The sequence below is a fragment of the Podarcis cretensis genome (assembly GCF_951804945.1).
Source record: "Podarcis cretensis genome assembly, chromosome: 1".
Lineage (NCBI taxonomy): Eukaryota > Metazoa > Chordata > Lepidosauria > Squamata > Lacertidae > Podarcis > Podarcis cretensis.
Window position 1 is genome coordinate 115,817,947 of NC_137170.1, and position 17,252 is coordinate 115,835,198.

Consider the following 17,252-nt stretch of genomic DNA (forward strand, 5'->3'; position numbering starts at 1 on the left):
TTCTGTCTTCTGTGGCATTAGTTGCCCCTCCCATTTTGGTGTCATCTGCAAATTTGATGAGCATCCCCTCAATTCCTTCATCCAAGTCATTTATAAAGACGTTAAACAACAATGGACCCAGGAGAACATGATCATGTTTCTGAGCACTTCCACTTCATTAATCAGTTCCTCCCTATTGGTGAGGACCAGGTCCAAGATAGATGGCCCCCTTGTTGGTTCTTCCATCTGTGGCGCAATAGAGGAATTTGTCAGACCTTACACTCTTGGCAGAGTCTGAGTCCCAACAGATATCGGGGATGTTGAAGTCCCCCATGATTACTATTTCTCTCCTTTCTTAATGTTTGGTAATCTGCTCTAGTAAGGCATCATCCAAGTCTTCAATCTGACTTGGCGGTCTATAGCAGACACCCACAGTAAGGTCACTGTTGCGTCTCTCTCCTACCATTTTTACCCATATACAGTGGTACCTCTGGATGCGAACGGGATCCTTCCCCGTAGCCCCGTTCGCATCCTGAAGCGAACGCAACCTGCATCTGCGTGTGCGCGGATTGCAATTCACCGCTTCCACACATGCACTTGACATCATTTTGAGCGTTTGCGCATGCGCGAATGGCGAAACCCGGAAGTAACGCATTCCGTTACTTCCGGGTCGCCACTGAGCGTAACCTGAAAACACTCAACTCAAAGCTACTTCAACCCAAGGTATGACTGTATTCTCAATCCACTTTTCATCCTCCAGGTCATGGATTTCATCACAAGTGAAGACATCTTTTAAGTACAATGCTACTCCTCCTCCCTTCCTGTTTGGCCTATTCCTTTGGAACAGTTTATTATCCCTAAACTCCTAAATTCCAGTCTCTTCCAGCAGGACAACCAGCTTGCTCTTGCTCCAAGTGTACTGTTCCTTGTTCACTGGCAGAATGTCAAACATGGCACAGGTTTGACAGATCACTGCAGCAGCTCCCTCGCCCTCCATGTCTCTGGTCCTATGCACACCAAGAGACAGAACTCTGGGCCTCCCCTTTAAACTCCCCCACTAAACGCCCATTTGCGAGGTCTGTTTGCGAGCTCCCAGGATCTGCACTGAGCTAAGTTTGACTGCTGCTGGTTGCTAACTCCTCCCTCAGCCTGGCTTCCTCTCAGCTGGAACTGCTACCTCTCAGATCCTGTGTTCCCATAGAGCCATCAGCCACACACACCCTCAGGCTCCAAAAGACACAATCTCTCTCTCTCTTCAGTTTCTTCCAGGAATCCTTGCCCGTGTTTGCAAGCTCTCTTTGCGAGCTCTTCATAACACATCATAAAGAATGACTGAGATGAATAGAAATCACCAAATAGCATTCTTGTACAGTACAACAAATCTGCTTCCCCAAAAGTTATACGGTATATGATTTGTTGCTTAAGGAATGTGTTAATGCAAGTGATGTCCCAACCCAGGGCAGGGGGAAGGAGATGCAGGATTAGCTACTGCCGGTGGGGTACAGCTTAAAATAATCATTACAGTATGAATTCCTCTGACACAGTCAAATATAATTTTCCTATTTAATTAGCTATCAAAAAATCAAAATTACCTATGTGTAATTAATATAATAAAATGAAACCATTATAAGCAATGCATATTAGTTTCATTAATCCTGTGTGAGTAATTCTGATTTTTCGATAACAAACTACACTGCTATCTGTAAAGGAATGACATTTGTTCAATTATGATGATTTTAGCTGATTAATGGATACTGCTGATTACTAATGGATTGCCTTGGTGTGGTTTTGTGAAACTGGGATGCTTGTTAGAGCCTCAATTTGAATAGATCAAACTAAGTTGCTTCCATAAAACAACAGACAGATATCTGTAACTTTTCTGATTCAATACCAGTTTTAAACATAGGCTAACTCTGTTGCAGATAAAAATCCCTAATGGAACAGAAGGGGAAATGGACTCATTTATCCATTGCTCTGGGAAAGGGTGGTTATCAGCTTCATGAACTGCTGACAAATGTGCAGAACAAACAAAACTGAGGCCCATTCCTATGCAGACACACCCAGGACCAATTTTTTAAAAATAATAATATAAAATCAATAGGGTTAGGCACTCCTAATATCTATGCTGGGCTGTAAAGAGAGTGAAGCAGAGATCAAGACCAAGAGATGTTCTCATGTAGATTGGTTTTTTCCCTCAGCTGTAGGGAGCCTTCACAAATTCCAAATCCTTTAAAAGACCTGCTCACACTAAGAGTGCAGATTAAGGGAAAGTGGGGCCCTGCTACTAGCTCCCACCACCACCGTTACACCCACCCAGTGGCAGATTGGGGCTCTCAAATTTCAGCAGCGCCCTGTGCGTTGCTAAAATTTGGGGCTCCCTCACCTCTCATGCTCTGTTCTGTATCACTGTTGCAGTGCCCCCTGCAATGCCAGCAGCCAGTGCAGCCGAACTGGTCGTAATACCCTATAACCACCTCTGTCCACCCCATTCCCTGGCATCAGTGTGTTGGAGCGGATCAGATTCAGCCAGGAGAGTCATTATTGGCAAGAGTCCTGTTTTGGGTGAAACCAAACCTGCTTCCATCCTTCTGAGCCTTGGACAAAGGAAAATGCTCTTTTATTATGACTGTGGAAGAAGTGACAACGTAAAGGCACTCTGACCTTCTCAGAGTCATTCTGCTTCTTAATTTTAAAGTGGGCACTGACAGAGGAAAAGGGACACACATTCCCTTAATACTGAGAGCAAAGCATTCCGCATATGCTCAGAGGCACTGCAATTTGTTGTTGTTTAGTCGTTTAGTCATGCCCAACTCTTCGTGGCCCCATGGACCAGGGCACGCCAGGCACTCCTGTCTTCCACTGCCTCCCGCAGTTTGGTCAAACTCATGCTGGTAGCTTCGAGAACACTGTCCAACCATCTCGTCCTCTGTCGTCCCCTTCTCCTTGTGCCCTCCATCTTTCCCAACATCAGGGTCACTTCCAGGGAATCTTATCTTCTCATGAGGTGTCCAAAGTATTGGAGCCTCCGCTTCACAATCTGTCCTTCCAGTGAGCACTCAGGGCCGATTTCCTTAAGAATGGATAGGTTTGATCTTCTTGCAGTCCATGGAACTCTCAAGAGTCTCCTCCAGCACCATAATTCAAAAGCATCAATTCTTTGGCAATCAGCCTTTTTGATGGTCCAGCTTTCACTTCCATACATCACTACTGTGAAAACCATAGCACTGCAATACCAGATGCAGTTTCCGCTTTAAGAATTCCCTGCCATGGATTTGTTGCTTGTTCTTGGGCTCTGCCACTTACTGCTGTGTGTCAAGTCTTCTACAGCTGTAAAACAGAACCAGCATAGTGGACTCTCCTTCACTGGAGGTTTTTAAGCAGAGATTCAATGGCCATCTCTCGTGGATGCTTTGATTGAGATTCATGCATTGCAAGGGGTTGGACTAGATAATTCTCCTCATGATCCCTTCCAACCAGTTTATGATTCTATGAACATCCTCCAAATACTGTACTATTCCATGTATAAGACGAGGTTTTTTACTCTAAAATTATGTTCAAAAACTTGCCTCATCTTATCCGTGGATAGTGAATGGGGTGGACAGGTGATTGGCAGGAGCTTGTCAGTGATGATTGTTGGCTGCTAGAAGGGCTGCTTTCAATTGGCTGCTGCTTCTCTAATTGGGCTGGTGATTGGCTTCTGCAGCAAACACTGCTGTTTATTGGCTGCCGCTGCCGCAATTGGTGGTGGCTGTTCTGGGATGCGTGCGATTGCCAGCGGACAGCTTTTCTCAGTTGGGTAAGGATTTTTTTGCCGGGGAAGGGTCTGTTTGCAATTGTCTGTCGCTGTGAGAAGTGGGCAATTGTCTGCTGCCTGCAATTGTCAGTGTTGATGCTGCGTGTGAGCAATTTTTGGCAATTCCCCCCCCCCCAAAAAAAGAACACTGTAAAACTCTGGGCAATCCTCCGCAAAAAAACTCAACAAATCTGAGCCATCTCTCCCCCCATTTTCTTAAATTTGAGCCCCCCCAAATATTTTATACATGGAAAAGTACGTTAGAATCCATGCAATGTGTGTCCTTCACATAATTTTAACTTTCCCTGCAACGTGTGACTTGTCTTGGTGCTTTTCTCATCTAGAGAAATCTTCTTGCAGGAGCCTTTAGTTCCCACTTTCTTCTGAGAAGCCATGAGTGTCTGGATTTTGCTGACACAACCATAACACACCAGGCCACTGTTGGTCTGCTGAACTCTGCCCATAGTCTCAAACATCCCCCACCCCACCCCATCCATGCATAGGAGCGTTAATTATTTCCGTTTGTGAAATGTGGTAGGGAACAATACAATTATACCCTCGGCAAACAGAAACAGGCTAGCCACAGGCTGCCATCTGCTTTCCATCTGTCAGAGGGCTAATCACGGGGATCAACTGAGCTACTGTGATGTCATAAAATGTTTGCTAATGTAGTATTTGCTCAAGGGGAAATGGTCTGCAATAGAATGACACACAGCAGCACTACTCAAGAAAATGAAAGGTCAAGGTGGCTTGGGAGGGGAGGAAAACCCTCACAAGGCCAAGATAACAGGACCAGCTATGCGGGCATCAACTTCCATTATACAACTGAAAGCCACCATTGGCCTTTATTCTCTGTAGACAAGCAACGCCATCACTGTAATCTCTTGGCATATCTATGGTGAACACCCAGGGTGGAAAACCAGTGCAACCTTTTATCAGAAGTGCCCGTAAGAACTGGTTTAAAGTCTGTGGGTGTTGGAAGAGGGCACAGGAAGTGGGACTACTCGAGGGAAGAGGTAGATGGGAGAGTGGTCAGAGAACGTCTGACTCAGTAAACTGCAACCCCCTACAAAACGCAGGCGTCCAACTCAAAAACAGGAACATGAGGGAACAACTTACAGAGGACACAAAAGCGAGAGCAAAAGATGGACACAGAAGGCATGCAGTGGAGTCTAAAGAACTTGCCTCACGGGAAGAGAAGAAATTATCTGCTATTATCTGGAAATGGAGGGGGGGGAGAGAGAGTTTATAGTCTCTAGGGAACCGCTAGGGAACCGCTAGCGAAGTCAGAGAGCCATGAGCGGTGGAGGGGTGACACATTCTCATATGACAGGACATTTTCTAACATATAATAAGATGAGGCAGCCCTCATGCACACCGCTCAGAGCTCCTTGGAGGAAGGGTGGAACACGACCACAACAAACACACAAGAAATGACTAACCAGCCACATTGTTGGCAGCAGTTTCCGTGGCTTCGGCTTCTGACTATACCTACTCTTTTTTATTTCCTTTTTGTTATTATTGTTGTTGTTAGCATCTGCACATGTTCCGTACAAGTTTGCCTCATATACTTAGGTTCTTCCAGAGCAAAAGCTTGTGAGGTAAACTAACTGCACGGTGCCATTCTGTATACAGTTCTGGTTGCGGCACCCCCCAAAAAAGGACGCTTCAGAGCTGGACAAAGGGCAGGAAAAGGGCAATCAAAATGACTGAGGGGGCTGGAGCCCTGCAAGGGAAGATTGCAACATTTGGGGCTGTTTTTTGCTTTGTTTGGAAAAATAAGGCAAATGTCAGACACAACAGAAATGCTTGAGATTATTCACAGAGCAAAGAAAACATACAGAAGTGTTTTTTCTCCCTCTCATACACACATCCAACCAAGTTAAACGTCGGAAGATTCAGGATGGGCAAAAAGGTTATTTATTTATTCAGGCAGGGTATAATTGGAAATTTGCTCCCATGGGATGTGCTGGCGGTTAGGCAAACTAATGGGGTATAAGGCTATCGATGGCGGTGTTGCAGCTCCACTGTCAGAGTTAGTGTGCCTCTGAAGAAGCACAACTGGGGAAAGAGCTGCTGCAAAGTGTCCTCCTGCCTATGGGCTTCTCAAGGGCATCCAGATAGCCACTCTGAGACCACACTGGTCTCCAGCAGGGCTCAGATGATAGATAGATAGATAGATAGATAGATAGATGATAGATAGATAATTTATTACAGTCAGAGACCAGCTTATAAAACACACTTGGGGATACAATCCCAGAAGGAAAACAAATATTTAAAACAATGTACAACAATAAATTTAAAAACCATGTACAACAATAAACTACCACAGGGAGTTGACCCAGAGTCACCCATGGAACTGAGTTTGGGGGTTTTCATAACGAACTAGTTTGAGTTAGGAGATCGTCTGTGCCTACAGATCTGTACACAGAATCTGGCGACCATCCAGGTTGTCTTCTGATCTTTGCCTAAGTCTTCATATCCTAAATGGTTGCACTAGGGGCGATATCCCTGGGGAATATACATTCATGTCTGGGGTAAGAACCAGCACAATTGATTATATGTTGGCTGACAGTGAATTGCTAACAAAAATAGGGCTCTTATACAGGTGAGCCCACAGCAAGAATCACAGAGTTGGAAGGGACCATGCGGGTCATCTAGCCCAACCCCTGGAATGCAGGAAACTTCTTGCCCAACGTGAGACTCAATGATTAAGAGTCATGGCCCTCAGATTAAGAGTCTCATGCTCTAACCAGTTGAACTACCTCAGCTGACAAAGGCTTACGGATTCACCGACAAGTGCAACCTTATACATGCCTACTCAGAAGCAGGTCCTCCTGAATTCAGCTGGACCTACTGCGGGGAAAGTGTGGAAGGGACAGCAGCTTAGGGTAGTCAAGGTAAGCCAATGCCAAAACAAAAACACTCCACTAAATAGTATAATGGATTCAAAGAAGCTTGAGTCACCTAGCTCAGTTGTTTAGAGCATTGTCCTGAAAATGCCAAGGTTGCAAGTTTGATCCCCATATGGAACAGCTGCATATTCCTGCGTTCTTCAATTCTATGAAGAGCCAGTGTGGTGTAGTGGTTAAGAGCGGTAGTCTCGTAACCTGGGGAACCGTGTTTGTGTCTCCGCTCCTCCACATGCAGCTGCTGGGTGACCTTGGGCCAGTCACACTTCTCTGAAGTCTCTCAGCCCCACTCACCTCGCAGAGTGTTTGTTGTGGGGGAGGAAGGGAAAGGAGAATGTTAGCCGCTTTGAGACTCCTTAAAGGGAGTGAAAGGCGGGATATCAAATCCAAACTCTTCTTCTTCAAACTCTATTGTAGCATAAGCTTTTTTTTTACTTAGCTACAAAGTTATTTCTTACCCTCCGGTCTGTTTATACTTACCATAGGGCTGCAGTCTTAAAAACACTTAACTAGGGGTAAATCCCACTGAGGTACACAGACTAACTTCTTAGTAAGCATGCTTAGGATTGCATTGCAAATCTGTTAAGACTTTAGGGTGCCACACAATGGTTTTATTTTTACTTTTTTGGAGTAGCAGACGAATATGGCTAAGCTTTCGGAAATTATTGCTAATAGAACAAAACTTTTAAACATGTTAGAGAAGTTCAATTTTCATTTACACTTTATTTCATTAACTCAAATGCCAGGTGTCCAACTACCGATTACTCCACCGCCTTGGTGCTCCCTGAAGGCAGCAGAGGAGATTTACCTCTCACTGAGCAGCTAGGTGATTTTCCTTCTATAAAAGTCTGTAAATAAAGAACTGGAAGCTTAAAAAAAAAAAGGAAGCTGAAGAGGCCAGAAATTTCCCTGGAGGAAGTGTGTTTATAAGCCTGCTCTCTGATAAATATAGAAACAGCTGCCCTGAAAATTATATTCTTTGATGGTGCTATTGACATTGAATAGGGCTCAATAGGGCTTTACTCTTGGGGTAAAGGGGTATCGAATTGCAGCCTGGATCAGAGGTACCTCTTAGACCATTTACTTTTGAAAGACAGCAAGAAGCCACACTAAAACCCAGGTGTTTCAAAGTACTGATTCTAACAGAGCCCACAAACAGAAGGCAACCAAACTGGATGGAAATCTGCACCTCTTTTCAACAGAGCTTTTGTGTAAACATGCACAATTGGGCTGCAGAACTGCCATATCCATCTCGGAAATATGAAATTAATCTTTGTGATAACTTGCAGGTGCCTCCTTAGCCCCAAGGTGGATCCAGAAGGTTTCAACAGTATGCTATATGTTGTGTTTTACACAGGACAACAAAGCCTTATACAGCATCAGGGGAGGATTTACAGCCGGGGCAATTTATTTCACATTAGGTACAAATGATAAAATTAGCACTACCATTAAAAGAAAAAAATTAGTGGCCAACTTTGTTACCTCCTTTCATGTTCAGCATGCATTTTGAAGGAATTCATTTGAAAAACACCACCACTTTGTACATGAAACAGGCAGTTTCTTCCTTTGATAACTAAACAGGATGAAAATGGGGTATGTGCGTGAGGAGAAGATTTCACCCTAAAGTAGATATTGTAGTGGGGCACCTGGATGTCTGATCTGACAGTGAGTGAATTTGAAACTGGGCCCTGAAACTGTATGCCTCTTGCTCAGGCATAGGCAAACTCAGCCCTCCAGATGTCTTGGGACTACAACTCCCATCATCCCTAGCTAACAGGACCAGTGGTCAGGGATGATGGGAACTGTAGTCTCAAAACAACTGGAGGGCCAAATTTGCCTATGCCTGCTCTTGTTATTCAGATAGTTCCTTTGAAGATGCATCAGGAAGACACTAAGTCAGGGATGGCAAACCTGGCACCGTCCTAATGTCATTGGGCTACAATTCACATCATTCCTGGCAACTAACCATTCTGACTGGAGCTGTTGAACAATGGAAGGACAAGGAGTTCCCCCTGCATCCCTATGCAAATTGTTGGGCATGGAGAAGGTTCTGTATGGATGCTCTGGAGCAGAGCAAAATGCTATCCGAATAACCTTGTGGCAAATGCTCATTTCCCAGAAGCGTCTCACCTCTCCTTTGTTTAATGGGCCTGGGTGGAGAAGACAAGCCTGCTCATCTGTAGGCTATTATTAAGGCATCACCACCAAGAAATAATTCTCTCTCAAACAAGGCACGGGAAAGGTAAATGGCATTTTAAAACTCCCACTTATTTTCACATTCTAGATTAAATAGCCCCTCACAGTATAAATAAAAAAGATACACCAGAACTATAATATCCCATGCCTTTGGTGAACTGCAAACATTAAGGTTTTGTTAATCCCAGACCTCTCTGTCACCAAAGAAACTGTTTGATCATCAGCAACTTTGGAACTATTCGTAGATCTCTGGGTGATTTGTAGCAGATCAGCTAGGATTTCTTATTCCCATCTGTTTGACAATGGCAAACTCTCTCCCCTGAAATGAAGAAAATCAGTAAGGGAAGAACAACTAGGAGCATTTCTCTGTTTTAAACTATAACTGATGTTAGATGTTTTTGACTGTGGCTGCTTTTAGGATATGTTAACTGTTCTACAATGTTTCGGCTTTCTTTGGTTTTAAATTGTGTTATGTTTGCTGCCCTGGGCTCCTTGAGGAGGAAGGGTGGGGTACAACTCCAATGAATAATAAAATTCAATAAATAACAGCATTCTAAGAGAGTGCTGAAAAACTTTTCTCCAGCCGCCTTTTCCACACCTTACAAGAACAAGGTTGGCCAATTCTGAATTCGAAGGAGAAACAATAGTGGAATTTCTAGTTTTGCAAGGCTTCTAGGTTTGACTCTACCTTCCTGGTACCTCCTCAAAGAGTTTCAGATTCCCTCTTCAGAGTGGAGAACGCAGCGTATCAATCCCTTGTCTCACTTTAGAGAAATGGTTCCAGACTAAACACCACAGAGGGAAACGATGAGCAATTTTTGATGGCCACAGCTCAAACCCCCAAATTGCATCTAGCCAAAAGGATGAGGCAGAACAAAGGGGTGGGGCAGGCTGAGAGACACCATTCATTTCCCTGCAGTTTTGGGACAGGGTGAATAGCAGTCAGCATCCACACTACAGGCCAGAGGAGGATTAAATACCGGTAATGGCTGTGGCAGGGCTCACCTGCTGATACGGCTACACCTAAAAAGAAAACAGTAAACTAACTGCTCAGAATACCCTCTACCTCAGAACACTGCAAACAGCCATAACCATAATAACCAGTATCCAAGGCAGCTGATTCAGCTGGTTCATCCAAAGGCTTCACTCAGCATTCCCTAGTGAGATTTTAAGAATGATTTTCACCAAGCAGCAAACCCTCACATTATACTACAATCTGCATTTGAACATTCCTTCCATTCAAACAGTGTTTGCTATGTTGTACAAGGAGCTGCCATTACAAGCCCGCCCTAAGAATGCAGAACCGTGGTTCTTTGGACCCCTGGCTTACAAGAAAAGTAACTTCAGTTCACATAGGTGTTAAAAATGTTTGGAATGCTGATCATGTCCAATAGAGGAGGAGATCTTTAAGGACAGGGAATGGGATCTATGGGGTGCTCTTGAACCCCAGCTCCCCAGTTGGCATGGCCAGCGTTGAGGGATGATGGGAACTGTCGTTCAACAACACCTGGAGGGCAGCAGATTCTCCATCCCTGGTTTATAGGGTTACAGTTCCTTCTCAAAAACAACAACAAAATGAAAAAATTATAGGAAAACCCAATCGTTGCTTTTCTTCTGCTACAGTTTGTGGATCACATCCTCAAACTTGATGCACTGTATATGGGGATTGTCTACGCCACAGCTCTGCTTTAAGTCTTTATCACAGCAAGCCACACAGAAGGAAAATAGGAAAGGCAGAAAATGGACTTTGTGTCATTTGGAAGACCAATTGATCTCCACCATCATGCTCAGTAGATCCACTAACATTAAAGCATTTAAGTTATGTAAGTCCATTCATTTCAATGGTCAATTTGGAGTATGATACAAGTTGGCTAGGACCCACAGAGGTAGCAAAAGTATGTTTATTTACAAATTATGTTACAAATTAACTGCCAGGCCCAAGCCCCACCCCCCGCCAAAAAAAACATAATGCCCTACACAAAATAATTGCTACATTTCTTGTGGCTTATCCTGATCTGCTATGATCATGTTTTGAAAATCCTCTTGCTTTTAATTTTACCTTAAAAACAAAAATTTTATGAAGTACATAGCTCGAGAAAAGGGGTATTATAAAAGCCATTTCCATCCCATTCTTCTTCTATGGACCCTTGGGTTAGCATAAATGAGTGTCCATTTATATCCTGCCAACAACCCTGTGAGGTAAATTACATTAAGGAAGTGCAACTGAGAGTGAACCAGTGTTAAGTGACCTATACATTATTCTAATTTAAATTCACTTCTCGGGAAAACTGAATGAAGTGTTGTAAATATCTCCAGATGGTACACTGTGTTATCTAAAACACATTTATCCAGAACAAGGGTTCTCAAACTTTCTAGCCCCAGGACCCACTTAAGACAGCTGAAAACTCACGAGGCCCACCAAACACAAAATGGTGGGACAGTGGCAGAGCCAGTCACAAAATGGAGGCAGGTGGAGGCAGAGTTTGGCATAACCAGCTGGCAAATACAGGCATCATGTTATACTGATAGCTAATCTAACTTTGGAAATTGCTACATTCTCTGACACAGCAGTTTCCTTGTGGCAAGGAGTTCCACAGCTCAGCTTTCTTCAATGTAAGTTACAGCCATTTGCTCTGGAGGAATTGTGACTTGGCTTCCCTACTTTAGGCAAAATTTGCTGATTAAGAGGCTTCTTCTTTTCATTTCCTTCCCTCCCCCCACTTGCCTCTTAGAGTATTTTTACCCATTTCCTGTCACTTCTTTTCCCAGTTTCCTTTCACATTCCTCTTATACCTTATCCCATACCCCAAAACTGCCAATTTCTTTTATCCCTCCTCCCTGGTCCTGCTACATTCCCTTCTTCCTCCAGCGACAACATTCCTCTCTTATCTCTCTATTTTCTATTCCCATTTTGTTTATTTGATTATTATTATTACTATTAAATACTAGTCTTGATCTCACTTTCCATTTCCCTTCAATGCTACCTTTGGCCCTTAGAACAGAGGTCAGCAACCTTTTTCAGCCATGGGCCAGTCCACCATCAGACCATGTGGTAGGCCGGACTATATTTTGGGGGGGGGGAATGAACAAATTCCTATGCCCCACAAATAACCCAGAGATGTATTTTAAATAAAAGCACACATTCTACTCATGTAAAAAGACCAGGTGGGCCCCACAAATAAACCCAGAGATGCATTTTAAATAAAATGACACATTCTACTCATGTAAAAACATGCTGATTCCCGGACCATCCATGGGCCAGATTGAGAAGGTGATTGAGCTGCATCCGACCCCCGGGCCTTAGGTTGGTGACCTCTGCCTTAGAATCATAGAATTATAGTGTTGGAAGGGACCCCAAGGATCATCTAGTCCAACCCCCTGCAATGCAAGAATCTCAGCTAAAGCAGCCATGACAAATGACCATCCAACCTTCGTTTAAAAACCTTCAAGCAGAGTCCACAACCTCCCGAGGGAGACCGTTACAGTGTCGAACAGCTCCTACTGTCAGAAAGTTCTTCCTGATGTTGAGTCGGAATCTCCTTTCTTACTTCATTCCAAACACATGCACACCCAATTTCTCTGAGTCCTCTGGCTAGAAATGCATGCAAGAAATTGCTCAAACTGGCATCAATCCAACCAAAAGCCTACGAGATCAGCTAGGAGGCAATGCAAGACAACGAGGAGAAAGTCGCCCATAGCCCACTATGTGAGAAACCCTGATCCAGAAGCTGAATTGGTTTCAACACTCCTCTCTAATAAATAATAAGACTTCAGGCTAAAGCAGGTTTGCAGTTGCAGCAGCAGTGGATTTAAAACTTGTTTACAAACATGGGAGGAAATCCAACCGGTTGCAACACGGCTTACTTCCCGGTACATCCTAAATGCATTTAAGATCGCAGCTGAAATCACAAAGCCGAGACAGCATGGAACTTTCCCTTTGTTTCTGGTATGCAGTTATATTTTCAGACAACACCCCGGTCTATGCACTATGGGTTGTGTCTTTACAACAACAGGACCTGCCGTCCCAAATAACAGCTGCTATTTCCTGAACAACATAATAAACTTTAGCCGAAAGAGCAGTCTTCCATTCATCTCTGTCTCTCGCACACAAAATATTATGGCCACAGCCTATTCCAGCACAAAATAAAGAGGGCTTGAATTTCCTTATAGATCAGTGAGTTTAAATGCATGCCCAACTTTTGTCTAATTCTATGCAAATTTACTCAGAAGGAAGCCTAAAGAAAGCATGCAAAGGATTAAAGGATGTGTTGAATTATGGTCGAAACATGGAGAGAAAATCCATTGCAATTCATGTGATTTACTACTAAAACACATTTTGGGAGGCAAAAAGAAGCTAAGGGGAAACCGATTTGCAATTGGTATTTCTAAAAAGCCTCAGGGCCAGAGAGGTTCTAGATATCTTACAAGATTCAGGATGGAGCAGATATATTGAACAACTGCATCATTCTGTACAAGAAGTACTTACCTACAATCTTTAAGCCATATTGCAATCTTTTCATTTGGAATAGAACCTGCTGAATGGGGAGAGGTGGGAAAGGGCAGAGAGAAACAAAAGGGAAATGGGGAGAAGCAAGAAGTTATCATTGATGAATGATAAAAGTAGCCATTTGCCGATGCATCTTTCCTGCTGGCTTTCAAAAATCCCACTGAACTAAATGATATGTAGACCAGCTAAGGCACAATATCAACAGTTTCTAGAAGGGAAGCCAAGCTCCCAACATTTTCTTTAAAACGTTCAAAGACAAAGCAAAAGTATGAACAACAAGGGTACAATTGGGAATTTTGCAGGCTAATCCTAAAAACAATTTTTATATTTTTTTTACTAAATTTATAAGCCTACTCAGAAGCACGTCCTACCAAATTCAACAGAGCTGGTAAACGAGATTAGGATTGCTGCCTAAAAGTTATAATATTGCATTCAACTCAGCCAGTAAACATGCCTAGAACAGCATGGTGAGCTCATTAGGATTTTCTTTCTAGTGAAAAGAAAGTGTGATATTGCAGTAGGAAGAAAGAGCTTCAGAGCTCGGTATGGCAGTTTAGGATAGCAGCCATAAAGTTCAGTTCCACCCCCCAACAGTTATTTGCTCATCAAAATAAGATTCCTGTGAAACCTGAAAGGCATTTCTCTATCTTGGCATCAGTTTTTGTGGTCGTCATCAGACACCCAAGCAACAGCCTCTAGCCCACAGATGCTGATGCGACAATCAATCGGTTAACCTTTCAGGTGCCACATGACTCCTCCGAGTGTCTCTTGGGTAGCCAAAGAGAGAGAAAACCATGAGGCTAATAAGACAAACCTCCTTCGGCAGCCAAAGGCAACTTCCCCCCGGCGACCTCCTGCTCCGGCGCCGGCTCAGCTGCCTCTGGAGAGAGCCGCTCCGCCTCCGACGCTTGCCAAGAGTCTCTGCTTTTGGCCCAGGCCTTTCTCCTTTGAGCGACCCCTTGCCACTCGTCGCGCACCGAAGCCACCTCTTCCTCCTCCATCGGGAGCCCTTAGCTGCTTCTCGCTCTCGGTGCCTCGCTCGCCCGCCCTCACCCGGCTGCTGAAGAACGCCTCCAACCTACAGCAAGGAGGAAAGAAAGAAAAGGTCCGGAGGAGAGCTCGTTTTTGCGCGCGATCGAGTCGAGCTGCGGGAAGCAGCAGCAGCACCACCACCAGCAGGAGCCGTGCGCAATTACGCGCCAAGTCGGTGGCGATGGGCGACTTGTGCAAAAGTTGCGCAGGAGGAGGAGGAGGAGGTGGCGGCGGCGGCAGAATCGCTGGGCGCCCCCGATCTAGCGCATCCGCTCCTCTGGGAGCCACTGGAATCGAGGGGGCCACCCCACAGCTGCCCACCAGCAGCACATCTGGCCACAGGCACCCAGCAGCAACCCCGGCTGCATGACCAAGACGACCCAGCATTTACTCCTCCCCCTCGACTCCCAGGGCTATAAAACAAAAAAATCTTGAAAGCGTGCCTCCGCCTCTCCAGTTGCAACCTAGTAGCAACAAGCAAAGCCGCCGGGGGAGGAGGCAGGAAGGAGGGAAACTGACTCTGCGTTTGGTAGCTCCCGGCCGCTGCGAAATTCTGCAGCCGCCCTTCGCCCGCCAGCGAAGCCGCCCCAAACTTCCCCACGACGCCACCCGAGAGTTGCTGCGCCCGCCGCGCGCGGGACGAGCAAGCAGCCGAGGAATAAAGCGGCATTACCGGCAGAGGCGAAAGCAGGCCCGCCCGAGCCTGATCGGACGCGAAGAGCACGGAAACCGGAGAGTTTATATCATCAATCAGGGTGTTCCTCTCTCTCCTGCTGTCTCTCCCCCCACCCCACTTTCCCTGGGGAGGGGACTGCAGGCAGTGTTGGGAGGCAGGATCCGGCTCCTCCTCCTCCAGCGTCCCGGTGGTGACAAGGGGGAAGAGGGCACTTAAGAAGGCGCGGTGTCCTAACCCAGGGGAGGGGAAGCCACGGCTGCCAAGGAAGGTCCCCTCCCCCGGGCGCCTCCACCGCGATCAGGAGGAAGGAAGGGACCCTGCCAAATCCCTCCTCACACACCCGCACTCCAAGGACAGCGCGGCACTCACGTCCTCGTCTTCTCCGCCCTCGCTGCTCTCGGGATCAGGAGAACAGCGAGGCGAGCGCGCCTCTCCCCGACTTCCTCATACCGCAGCTGTCGGGAGGAGAGTTTGACTACTGCTCCGGCAGCGGCCCACGTGATGGGGACCCGAGGCGAGAGGCGCGCTCATCTCCTCCTGCTGGCGGTGTCGCTTGAAAAATAAACAAAGCCTGGGGCTGGGACAAGGGTGCTTGTAGTGGCCGGAGGGATCATAGAATTGCAGCGTTGGAAGGGACCGCGAGGGTCACCTAGTCCAAACCGCTGCAATTCAGAAACCTTTTTTTGACCCATTTGAGCCTCGAACCCACGACCCTGTGATTAAGTCTCACGCTCTCCCGGTTGAGTTGGAAAGGACCACGAGGTTCATCTATTCCAAGCCCTGCAATGCAGACATCTTTTTTGCCCAATGTGGGGCTCGAACCTGGAATCCTGAGAGTTAAGAGTCTCATGTTCTACCAGCTGAGCTATCCAACGCCTACCTTTCTGTGCTGTACTTTTCCCTGGGTGATTTGACTCCGTCTTCCGCACCCGGGCTTAGTCAGTCACCTGATTCAAACAAAACTGGGGTGGGTGTGTTGCTTATGGACTGATTCGAAGTACAGTACTTTCCATGGGAGTCTCCGAAAGGGCCGGCCAGAAGATAACATCAAGTAGAAAACGTGATGGTGACATTGCAACAGTAACCGTGTGACTTGAGTTTCATAGGTGTGACTGGGTTGTAGATGGCTGAAACTTGGCTGTAAAACTTCGGAAGACAACAGTAACCCAGAGTAGACCTGCCGCCATTGAAGCATGAATGGGGAGACCTTCAGCTGGAGACCCAAGCTTGGGAACACTTGTTTTAAACTATTGTAATCCCCCCCCCCGCTTGATTTTGTTTTTTTGGTCTCCCCAACCCTACCCCACATTACAATCAAGCAGTGTAGAAATATTATGAAATAAATAAACTTGTGGGGGTTCTTTGCTTCAGGATTGCCTCTTTGGGGTTGTTGTTGTTGATGTTGTTATGTCACGCATCTGACTGGGTTGCCATAGTCACTCTGGGCAAATTAAAACATCAAACAGAGGTGGACTTTGAGGTGGAGTTCTTCCTTGTTTTGCCTGCTTTGGGGGGGGGGGAGGTCCTGAGCATTGTTAGTTTTTCATCTATGAAATGAGTACAGTGGTACCTTGTGTTAACTACTTAATTCGTTCCAGAGGTCTGTTCTTAACCTGAAACTGTTCTTAACATGAAGCACCACTTTAGCTAATGGGGCCTCCTGCTGCTGCCACACCGCTGGAGCACGATTTCTCTTCTCATCCTGAAGCAAAGTTCTTAACCCAAGGTACTATTTCTGGGTTAGCGGAGTCTGTAACCTGAAGTGTATGCAACCTGAAGCGTCTGTAACCTGAGGTGCCGCTGTACTGTATTTTGTGGTGGCTATGACAGTTTCTTAGATTTCCAAAGGTTTCCAAAATGGGGGGGGGCAGGGCCCCTGAAATGTCTTAAAGCAGAGGTTTTCAACCTTTTTGGGTGCACGGCTCCCTTGACCAACTACATTCTTTTTGTGGCACCCCTGTGGGGCTCAGGAGTCTAGTTATGCCCCCCTTGCCTGCAGAGCTGGCAGCCCCTCACCCTTTTTTGAACACCCTCGCTTGTGCAGTGCTATCTCCGCCTTCTCTCCCCTCTCCTTGGGAGTCCTCCGGGCAGCCTGTGCTGCCTCTCGAGTCTCTGAGCTGCCTGCCCCCCCCCCATCCCAAAGTGAGGTACCTCCTC

At 45.8% G+C, this 17,252-nt stretch overlaps 1 protein-coding gene across 4 annotated transcripts in view; it reads right to left on the reverse strand.

The window, feature by feature from the left end:
- The window catches only part of ITPRID2 (ITPR interacting domain containing 2), a 65,876-nt gene extending 49,370 nt beyond the window's left edge, over window positions 1-16,506 (reverse strand). Inside the window, exons 1-3 of one of the 4 annotated variants that reach the window (XM_079976193.1) lie at window positions 15,465-16,506; window positions 14,202-14,465; window positions 13,367-13,415 (exon numbers count right to left, since the gene is read on the reverse strand). In XM_079976193.1, coding sequence (XP_079832319.1) covers window positions 13,367-13,415; window positions 14,202-14,388 — 236 coding nt within the window. In that variant the 5' untranslated portion in view covers window positions 14,389-14,465; window positions 15,465-16,506. Of the gene's footprint in view, window positions 1-13,366; window positions 13,416-14,201 lie in introns of all 4 variants that reach the window. The other 3 variants (XM_079976192.1, XM_079976194.1, XM_079976191.1) reach the window with 3 other exon arrangements.
- Window positions 16,507-17,252: the final 746 nt, after the last annotated feature.